Source organism: Nanorana parkeri, unplaced genomic scaffold, assembly GCF_000935625.1.
Source record: "Nanorana parkeri isolate BGI_ZX_2015 unplaced genomic scaffold, ASM93562v1 scaffold192, whole genome shotgun sequence".
Lineage (NCBI taxonomy): Eukaryota > Metazoa > Chordata > Amphibia > Anura > Dicroglossidae > Nanorana > Nanorana parkeri.
The window spans coordinates 1,565,370-1,577,038 of record NW_017306460.1 but is presented as its reverse complement, the minus strand read 5'-3'; the positions used below and the strand labels follow the sequence as shown (position 1 = coordinate 1,577,038).

General features: G+C 42.8%; 1 protein-coding gene across 1 annotated transcript in view; it reads left to right on the top strand.

Moving 5' to 3' along the window:
* LOC108786104 (serotransferrin-B-like) overlaps positions 1-9,932 on the top strand; it is a 40,212-nt gene extending 30,280 nt beyond the window's left edge. The window contains exons 15-17 of the mRNA XM_018555327.1: positions 3,212-3,396; positions 8,327-8,519; positions 9,898-9,932. Of these exons, the coding sequence (XP_018410829.1) occupies positions 3,212-3,396; positions 8,327-8,519; positions 9,898-9,932 (413 nt within the window). The remainder of the gene's footprint in view (positions 1-3,211; positions 3,397-8,326; positions 8,520-9,897) is intronic.
* The last annotated feature ends 1,737 nt before the right edge of the window (positions 9,933-11,669 follow it).

Below are 11,669 nucleotides of genomic sequence, written 5' to 3'. Positions count from 1 at the left end.
CTCCCGCACCGAAGGTAAGTGAAGAAAAAAAAACATACTGATAGGGAGCAGGCCCAGCGCTACAGGGGTCGGGAAGGGGGGTGGGGGGAGCGCAAAAATGCAATTTTGCCTGTGTGGGCACAAATCCTAGCACCGGCCCTGGTAATCTTCTAAGACTTCCCTTGAGATAGTGGTATCCAAGGCTACAGTGCTGTAGGGTATCATTGCTGAGGCACTAATGTTTTCATGCCCAACTTGGCAGAATGGTCATTATGGCATTTGACAAGTGTTAAAGTGTACTTATATTTAAGTTTTAAGTAAACTGAGGAAGGGTTAAAACACCTGTTTCATAGCTGTCTGTGTCCCAATCGGTAGATTTAGCTTCTCTAGTTGTCCTGTTGGCTAACGTCACCGAAAATGGGGAAATCCAACATTTCACAGTCATCCTCTGAAAAGGAATAGAGGGGAAATCTTCCAATGGGAGCACTTGTTTAGGGAACAACTCTCAAAGAGGGGATTTCCCCTCACTTGTTCACCACAATTGCTTGTTCTCCATGACAGGAAATTAAGAGAAATCTCCCCAACAGGATATAGACAACAAAAAATAAACTGATAGTTTTAACCCTTCCTTACTTTACCTAAAACTGAAAAAAACATTGGGTAAATGTATTCATGTATTCATGGGTATACAAATTCCACATTCTTACGGCATTCCAAACCGCTTTGTTTTACCTCACAGGTTATATAAAGTCTTTATGCTGCTTTTTGTGTTTTGTCTGCCTCCAGGATGTTGCAGCAGTCATGGAGATTTACAAGATGCATTTTGCTGATGCAGTCATTTGGGAATATGGAGCATAGGTGCCCCGTCATTAGACACCCATGTGACATTTGTGTGGGAGGCATGTGGACATTCCGTATGGGTAGAGTATATAGAAACACCCAATCAGTGGCAAAAAAGGCTTTCCAAGTCAAGATTAGTTGAGGCCTGTAATATCTAGGAAAGAACATACTGTGCTAAAATCCATCAGATGGGACCTTGTTAATGGAAATGTAAAGAATAATCTAACTATGGAGTTCTTAGAGATATTAATTTTTTTTTATATTTACTAGCAAAGTTGTGTCTATGTGCTGAATGGGGTTAAAGTTCAAGTGTACAAATATCCTCTGTTTATTACTATGGCAATACTGTGATAATTATCAATACCGAGTATATAATATATAGCACAGTGTTCAGTTGATCTTACCCAGATATTTACAGCACAATAGAGATAGTAGCTGACACAATGCCCATCTATGCTATTATGTCACTTACATTAACTCCTATGCAAAATGGCAGCAGATAATGGGCATGCACAGGTAATATTTTTCCATCTAATGATCTGTTCATACCTATGCATTTCTGGTCCATTGTACATTTTAGGTGCATTTTATATGTATTATCGTTCATCCCTATGTAGGATCAACAAAGATAATGCACACAGGATGTTTTCAAACATGCCATACCTACAACACAGCTAAACCACTGATATGTGTACAGCCCAAGAGGGCTCTCTGATGTAATGTTCTGAAGAGGTAAAAACAACTGCATACACTGCTGGTGAACTTTATTAATCCCTATCATACAACAAAAAACCCCTCACCTCACAGCACTACATACCCCTCAATAAACTCAGAACATACACCCATCATATCTAATACATATTATATCAGTGGATCAGCCATCAGCACCCGCTGGCCAGCAGGCTTCATTTTTCCCAGGTGTTTCTTTGAAACTTCACCTACATCTTACACATGATTTCCCTGACTGTCCCTGCTCATGTTAAACATGGTCATAAGAGAGGAAGTGGGTGGAGCTACCTCCCGTATTAATTTCCCCCCCGCAATATAAGTATGTATGGCGTTACCTTTTAAGAACTGTAGACAGCTGCAAAGTTGTGTTGCTGATCTTCTGTTTACAGTAATGGCTGTCATTTTATTTTCCTGGGTCTGTCTGTGTACCTTAGAAAATGTAGAAAAGGTCACTCACACTCCAGCTTAAATTTCAGTCAATTTTTATTGACCTCTCATAGAGTCACACTGTAAAGCGACGTTTCGGAACCACATGGTCCGGTCCTCAGGCAAACAACAAGTGAGACCATGTGGTTCCGAAACGTCGCTTTACAGTGTGACACTATGGGGTCAATTCACAAAGCTTTTTTTCCAGATACCGCTCGTTATTTTAACGATGTCGCACGATATTGAAGCTAGTTCAATTCACCAAACGATTTAACGCTTTGAAAAATCATCAAATAACGTCTCACTACACGGAACCGATATTTTAAGGTGTGGATCGTTATTAAACGTTTCGATCGTTGTTTTAACAAGTCAAATCGTTAAATATGTACAGAAGTGCAATTCACAAAGATTTTTTTGCCAGATATCGATCGTTAAGCAATCGTTACATAAGCACCACCCTCAGGGTGTCGTTATGACATTTCCCTGGCGGTATTTCTTTGTTAGAGGAAGCTTTTGGCGACAAAAATTCAGTTCTTCAGTTTTGCAGTGAAAGTGTTTGGTAGTTTGGGGCAAGATGGAACCATTTGGGTGTGCTCTATTTGAACTTAAAACTATCCAGAGCCGAAGAAGAACACATCAGTATGTTGTTCTGATTTATAAACGTGTATTCCGTTCTCGCACTATTTTGGATTACTTTTCTGAAACCCAGGTGATAGCTAAATTCCGTTTAACATCTCCCATGATTCATTTCTCTGTAAGAAGCACTGTTCTCCTCCCCTTCTGCTCCCAGAATGCATCTCTCAAGCGTTATTTTACGATCATAGACGTTATTATTACGTTTAAAACATTAGCATAACGACTGGATAACGAGTCAGTAGAAAACCATAACGACCATGTTGAATAACGATTATAGCTTTCGTGAATACCATGTTTGCTAACGTTAAATAAGGGGCGGTAATTTAACAACTGAAGGAAACCAATAACGTTTCTCTTTGTGAATTGACCCCTATGAGAGGTCAATAAAAATTGACTGAAATTTAAGCTGGAGTGTGAGTGACCTTTTCTACAATTTCTATTGATCTACGGACGCATCCGCAGTCACTTTTGGCAGCCACCCGACTCTAAAAGGTTTCTGTTCGGTCAGGAGTGTGATAGGTTCCATTTGAACACGGTCTGTGTACCTTACCCCATACCCTCTTATCACCTCATAACAATATTGTAATTCTTGTTCTTTCAGGCAGGAATCCTGCAGACTGGGCAAAAAAGCTTAAGCCTAATGATTTTGAGCTGCTATGTTCTGATGGTTCTCGCACTTCAATCACCAACTACAAGACTTGCAACCTGGCAGAGGTACCAGCACATGCTGTTGTTTCTCGGCCAGATAAAAGGAGCAGTGTTTTGAGAATTGTTACAAGACAACAGGTAACTGACAATCATTATCTCTAAGGCCTCATTCACACTTTAATCGGCCGGCACGTACAGCTCCGTGCTGCGTGCAGGGCCGTATCGAGTAGCTCCCGGGAAGGACAGGTGCTACGTGCACATTGAGTGTGATTAGTGTGATTAGTGTGATTAGTAGACATGTGCGATTCGTTTCGTTCCGAATCGAAATTCGGACGAATTTTCAGAAAATCGGACATTTGGATGTATCCGAATTCCGAATTACAGACATAACGAATGCAAACGAATCCGAATTTCCATTTCCGAAATTCGGTAGCGGTAGTTCGAACGTTCGTTTCGTTTTTGGTTCGTTTCGTTTCGTTTCTTATTCGTTTCGTTCGTTGGAGCAAAGTGACATTAGAGAAGGAGAAAAATATTTTTTCCCCCTCAAATGTCACTTTGCTGCAAACGAACGAACGAAACAAATAAGAACAGAAAACGAAACGAACGTTCGAACTACCGCTACCGAATTTCGTCCGAATCCGAATTCCGAATCCGAATTGACTTTCACACCTGAATCCCGAAAAAACGAAATAACACAAATCCGAATTTAAAACGAAACGAAACGAAACAAATTTTTTGGCAGTGCACATGTCTAGTGATTAGTACGCAGCCCTCGTCCTTCCGCAGACATACACCCCCCTACGCTCACCTGCCCTGCACGTCCGCCCCCCTGCTCTCGAGATGGTACTTCACTGCAGTACGCCTCCATCGTATGTTCCCTTCTGTGGCGCAGACGTATTGGAGATGTCAATCAGCTGATGGTAGATACATACATGTGTGGTGGTCTTGCCCTTTGTTAAAGGGCTTTTGGGACAATGTCTTAGCCATATATGATAAAGCACACTCTTTGACCACGATCAATACTCCTTCTCTGACTCTCTTATCCCTGTTCCCTAACTAAATTTTTCGAAAGCCAAGAAATCTGCATTGAGGTTTTTCCTCTTCGCGGCCAGACAGGTCATAGGGGGACATTGAAAGTCCACCCTGCCCCCCCCCTGTGATCGCATGGTTGAATAGCCTAAATTATATTATGCGTATGGAGGAAATGGTTGCTGTGGATACTGACCGCTGTGAATCTTTTAGGCAGGTGTGGGGTTCCTGGATCTACTTCCAGGATTCTGACATTTTTAAAAAGCTATTGGTCACTGTCAATATGTAAGATCTTTAGTACTGCTGATGGACTTATGTCTTTCACCTGCTCTTTATACGACTGATTGTGAACTGGCCCTTACTTCCCAACATTAGGTCCCCCTGAACTATCCCCCTTACTCGCCCACTCCTGGTCACTTCGATGTCCTGACTTGTCTTGTCTTGTCCTGTCTTAAGTCTAAGGGTTCGTTTCCCTCCCCTCCATGTATCCTTGTGTTTTATATTGTTGTGGTCTATCCTACTGCAGCCTTGTAATGGGCTGAATACCTCTTAGGATCATTTTGTTGTCGCTATTAGCAATATTTGCAATCCCTGACAAAGATGGTATGTAATAGACCTTATAGACCACATTGTACATGTATCTATGTATCTGATATATGTCAAGTTCAACTTTGGGGTTAGTGCTTTCCCCCATAGTTCTCCTTGGTGTAAAGGGAGGACACAAGTTAGCATCCTCCCGTCACCCTAAGCTCAGTATACCGCGAGCTGCAGCTCGCGGTATACTGAGACGCCGCAGCTGAAACGGATCCCGACAATTATGTCTGAATCCGCCCAGCTGCGTGAGTGATAGCTGGCTCTGCCTATATAGAGGCAGAGCCAGCTGTACCTGCCCCCTCCACCATCCGTTCCGCCAGTCAGCGCTGGCAGATCGGAGCGGGGAGGGGGGAATACAGTCCCTCCCCTGTCACAGCTCTCTGCCGGTATGTATTCGCTCACTTCCCGATCTACAGTTTCATTGTCTCAGGTCGGCTAGAAGTTAACTATGAGGATGAGTGAAAAGCACTCACCTCATAGTTCTCCTTTAAAGACTATAGTTTTCCTGGACAACTTTGGACTACATATATTGGGGAAAGTACAGTTGGTCATTTGGGACCAGAAGTGTCTAATCCTGGATCCTAATCCTTTTACTCCCGGACATTTGTGACAAGGAGAGGTGTCCCACTTGCCCATTTCAAACAGTCTAAAAGGGGTCAAATAAACTCTATAAAAAATTGTAATTGAGTGAGTTTATCTTTTGCGGCTATAACAGTGCTACAATTCACTCCAACCCTGCTCACTCCTATCCCTGTTCCATTGTTCCTGAGTTCGGGATAACCTAGAGCAGGGGTAGGCAACCTTGGCTCTCCAGCTGTGCTGAAACTACAAATCCCATCATCCTTCTGCCTCTGGGAGTCATGCCTGTGGCTTGTAATACCTTATGGGATTTGTTGTTTCAGAACAGCTGGAGAGACAATGTTGCCTACCCCTGACCTAGAAGATGTTTCTCATAAAAGGGTGATCAATTTCAAATGAGTAGTAGTCCAATGAAGAGTGCTGAAAGATTACATCACTCTATTCAAATTGGGTCTCCGCAGCATGTCATAGCTGAATATATTGAAAGTGCCAAGTATTAGGCAGTGCAGAAAATGATTTAAAGGAAACCTGTGAATATAGTTGGTGCACATATTTCAAGTCCACATTAGCCCACTCAGTGCCACTAGGAATTGCCATAAAATGCATTAGCTCTGGGTTTAGCCAGAGCTAATCTGAGGAGATAATACTTTCATGTTAAAAATATAGGAGGGTTGAATACTACTGTGATATCAGCAAAAGAAAGGCTTACTGCCACATGCAGCACCATTGGAAGTGCCTGAGGAGGGGCCGCTCATCCCTATGTGTCACCTATACAATTCCTAACACATTGCATCTCTATACATTTCATCTCATCTAACACATTGCAACTCTATTAGGGATGCACCGATACTGGTTTTTGAGTATCCAGTAAGAGTACCGATATTTATATTTCAGGACTCGCCGATAACGAGTACCGATACTTCCGGTAACATGGAGCCGGCCTCATGGGCAACAAAGAAGCCGGGAAGCGTATCATTACCCATGGCCTCGCTTCTTGATTGCCCAGGAGGCCGGCTCCATACTGATTGGCCGGGAAGCCAGCATCCCAGCCAATCAACATGGAGCCGGCTTTCCTGCCAATCAGGAAGCCGGGAGGTGGGTCATTACCCACTGCCCATCTTTCTGATTGGCCTGGAAGCCGGCTCCATGCTGTTTGGCCAACTTAATGTTAATTGGCAAGGATGCCGACTTCCCAGCCAATCAGCATCGAGCTGGCCAAACAGCATGGAGCCGGCTTCCTGGGCAATCAGGAAGCCGAGCCGCAAGTCATTACCCACGGCCCGGCTTCCTGATTGGCCAGGAAACTGGCTCCATGTTCCTCTCGCTGCACTGTTCCAGTAGTTCCGGTATCGGAATAAGTATCGGAGCATTTGGGCGAGTATGAGTACTCGCCCACATACTCGGTATTGGCACCGATACTAGTATCGGTATCGGTGCATCTCTATACATTTTTATTCCAAATACATTGCATGTCAGTTAACATATTTGCAGCATCTCTACACATTTTGGCTGAAAATGGTACTATGGGCAAAATGCCGATAAGACCAAAACAGACGAAAATGCAGCTGAAAATGCAGTGCATCCCTAGCTTCTCTCCTCCCCACTGAGCTCCGGTCTGTGTCCCCCTTGATCCCCGCTGCTCTTCCCCGCCTGTGTCGGCAGAGGCAGCAGGGATCGGAGGGCACACAGAGCTGATCCAATTGCCGACGCCCAGCGGGGAGGAGAGAAGCTGTCAGGAGGCCGAACAGGGCAGTAAGGGGAGAAGACAGCTGTCACAGGAGGCTGAGCTTTAACAGGTGGAGCAGTCAGGATAGAGAGCATAGTACAAAGTCTGAGCGATCTGTACTGATCGCTGAGTGTTTGTAAATAACCTTACTCCATCCCCTGTTGTGAATGAACGCTTACGAATAGACGGGAGCACTCAGTATAGAGGCTTCCTGTTCTTTCATAACAGTGCTGCAGAAAAAGATTTAGGACTCTGTGTCCTCAATCTCTTTTTCTATTTTAAGGCCCCATTCACACCTATGCGTATTGTAATATGCGCGTCTGTCGCGCGACCGTCACGCGGTTTTTTTACCGCGATTCGCGGTAAAAAAGTCGCGCGACCGTCGCGCGATTCCAAAGGCTACTTGGCAGTATCCAAATGGAAAACGCCCTACAAAACGGACCAATACGCAGCAAAAACGCTCCGGGACCTTTTCATGCGTGGGCCGTTTTGTAGTGCGTTCGGGACGGGCGGAAATACGGACAGGTGGGAACGATACCATTGACTACAATGCTATTTATTTTTTTGACCGTTTTGTAGAGCGTTTATCGAGCGTAGGATGCGCTACAAAACGGTCAGGTGTGAATGGGGCCTAAAAGGGAAATATCAGGGGTCTGAAAATATTAGGGACCCCTAATATTTCTCCAAGCCCCTAACAATAAAACAAAATAAAATAAGTTAAAAATAATTAAAACATTTTTAAACGACTGGGCAAAAAAAAGTCAATTTCAGTTTGGGCCTGACAAATTTTTACATTTCAGTTTCGATGTGTGTGTGTACCTAGCTGTTTGACTGAAGTTCAATTTTAAAGAGAGAAGTTTCATGTGGTGGGATAAAACTAACTCTGCAGCATTGTTTCAACAAAGTTTTGGGTGGTCATACCATTTAATGACATCCATAGTTTTCTCAAAACAGGATTCCCTCAGTGTAGCTCTTCAGGCTGCCTGATGTAGGCCCAATATTTTAATAACACTTCAAAAATGTCACTGCTTAATTCGGGAATAGAAATATTTCCAATACAGTTAATCCAGAATGACATTGCTTTTGTTCTGTCTAAATAAAATATGTGCTTCACTAAAGATTTATTTGCACATTTTTTAGGCTCTGTTTGGGCGGAATGGAAGTCAGAGACAGAATTTTCAGTTGTTTGGCTCCAAGGATGGAAAGGACCTTCTCTTTAAAGACTCCACCCAATGCTTACTTGAGGTTGATCAGAAAACCACAATAGAGGATTTCCTGGGGAAGTCATACTACTCAGCTTTGTCCACACTAAATAAATGTTCTACTACATCAGGTATTGGTACTGCCTTCTTTCTATGTCTTTTATAAACAAAGTTATGTAATCCCATTCACCTTGTTTATATTTTCTTGTTAAATATACTGGAAAATACTTAAAAGTATTTAGAAGTGTTTTTCCTACATGTTTGTAGGAAACCTGGAAGTTATTGCTAGTTAAAGCGTGTTTTGCTGAGTGTTTAGTTGTACTTGAAAGTTATTAATAGTTCAGGGAAAACAGTGATAGTTTTACCAGGATCACAACCCTGATTTTTTTTTTTCCTGCAACACCATCTGGTGGTGAAATCTATTATGGTGAAGAGACTATCTAGAGGTCTATTCACAAAAGGGTGAAGGGTTTGGAGAAGGCAGGAGAAGTGAACAATCTAGGACACAGTAGCTGATTTGGAAAAATTCTCCAACTCAGCTCACTTTCCAGTTCAGCTATTATGTCCTAGATTGTTCACTTCTCCTGCCTTCTCCAAACTCTTCACCCTTTTGTGAAAAGACCTCTAGGTAGAGATGTCCTCGTTGAGAACCACTGGAGATGATGAATGAAAATTAGGGACAGGAGAATTAGTAAAACATTAGGCTGTTGTCAACAGTAACCAATAATGATTCACTGTTCACATAATGGCAAAATGACAAAAACTTTGAATTGGTTCCCTAAGGTATCAACTGCACTTTTGTGTCCAAAGAAGCACCAGAAACTCACCGCTCCAATTTCACCTCTGACTGTCGGTTGATATGTCTGCCGGGTGCTGGCTATGGTGTGCTCCCACTCTTTTAATTATTCCTTATGCAATCAGCCGCACAAGAACCGGTATCCATAAAAGTCCAACTTTATTGTAATAATTTCCAGATAAAGATCAAATTGAGTAAAGCAAACCCCTCACCATGGTATTTCTCCCAGCACCGGCGTGGGCGAGATACCTTAGTGAGGTGTTTGCTTTACTACGTTTGATCTTTATCTGGAAATTATTACAATAAAGTTGGACTTTTATGGATACCGGTTCTTGTGCGGCTGGTTGTATAAGGAACTGCACTTTTGTGCTCATTTTGTTTTCTCCAGTTTTAATTGTTATAAATAAGGCAGAATTCCTTGAAGACGCATACACACACCTGCATCTTATCTGTGTATCACTTAGTTGTAGATCCTCAAATCATCTCTGAAGTCATGTTGACACTGTCCTTCCTTCTGGAGGGTGGCTACTTTTGTTCCCCATGGTCGCTGTGTGTGTGTTGTAAAGTAGCCATCTCTGAGATGCATTCCATAGAGGGGATAGTTCTTTTACCATGTCACTACCCTGATAGAGAGTATCAATGCTCTTGAACGCGTATGCTCATGTTTGCAAAGTGAGAATGATTCCTTCTTACCTGTATTTTTCTGTTTACAGAGCTACTTTCTGCCTGCTCGTTTCACTGCTGTTAAGATTCTGGCACTCCTAAATAAGCTTCTGACCGTACCTCCTATCCATGGACAAATCTACCCCATGTAGAGCAACATTCTTTTAATCAATAAAAGGATTAAATGTATCTCATGTGGTCAACTGCATCGTTCTTTCAAAAAAGTAGTTATATGTGTAGCGCTCACCCCCGAAGGAGCCACTGGATGATCAGGTCTTCCATAGCCTGTCTAGGGATTATTAAAACACATGGCTGCCCCAAAAGCACTTACCCCTTCCAGTGGTTACCGACAGATTGAAGTCCAGGCAATAGCTCCAAGATGATTCTCTTTTATTTCTGAAACTCCAGGGAGAGAGGGAGAGGGTCAGGCACATCCAGGATGAGGTAGACTCTTAGCACTTGAAATAGAGCATAGTAACTGCTGCCAACACAGACTTGGACCTTTAAGCCGTACCGGCAATCTGTGTGGAGAACTTCTAGCAAGCAGTACTGTCAAGGGTCTTGTTCAGATTCAACTCCAACATGAGTGGCTGACCACTGGGCCTCCAGGCTCAGGCCTCAGTGTCCAGGCCTAGGCCCCAGGCCTAGGCCTAGCCCATTCTGTCTCTTCAGCAGCAGGCATCCTGCCCCCAGGAAGGCCCCTGGGGGAGGGAAGAGACTGTTACATCAGCCACCCTGAGCTTTTATCTCCTCTCCCAGCATGCATCACTGCTACTGTCCTACAGTGATTGGCTGGGAGACATAAATGCCCATAGCAATCCTTATTGGCTGTTCTGCTCTGTGTGGTACCACACCCAGCAACAGGCAGACACCGCTTCACAGATTGCTTTGTCATAATCGAACTGAACATAGAATATAGATATAATCTAGCACTCCTTTTAGCAGGGTGCTACATATGAAAAATAAAATAGCATTGCTACAATCATCAAGCTTTCATTTTCTAGTCTGGTAAAAAAGAAAAAACGATTTAAATCAAAGGGGTTGTTTTGGGAATCCTTTGCTCTACTTATTTTTCTACAAATTAATTTGCTTTCATCTTTGTACAAACTTCTTACTGTACTGAAAAATAGCTAAAGGAAAGAATAAACTGGTAGCATTGGCTCAAATGAGTTTCATAGATATAAAATGGGAAAAGTACGTATTCTGGGTATATTCCAAAATAAGCCTCTGAACTCTGTCATACACCCACACACACTTCTAGCAATCTTGGCATTAAAATCAGCGACTCTTGATTTGCAGTCCCAGCTTGACGTACCCTACCTCTGTCAACTATATGCAAAAATCTTGGCACATAATGCACTTAAAGGTTGCCTGGTACACAAACCTGACATTTCTGAAAGCAATACGTGTAGCATACATGTAGAACCTGCATAACAGATGTCAGGATGGTTTAATTAAATTAAATTTATTTCATATAATTCCAGAGGCTTCACTATGCATCTTCATCCACCTCCAGGAAGGTGCTGTTCCTTGAATATTCTATCTGACCAGTGGAGGGAGCTGAATATTATCTTGTGAACTCTATCACACATTGACCTGCAAAACCATTCTATATTCGTTTCGTGTTTGCTAGCAGTAGGAAGAACTCTTGCATTAATAGAAATCACTTCACTTCCTGGGACAGCCCTACACAGCTCCTATACCTAAATACATGGATTTTTGGTTAGCATATACTGCAGTACATGTTCAAGTTGACCATTAGTAACGCTACTCTGCCCAGTCCAAAATAAGATGGAAAAAGCTCAGAAAAATAGGAACAAAA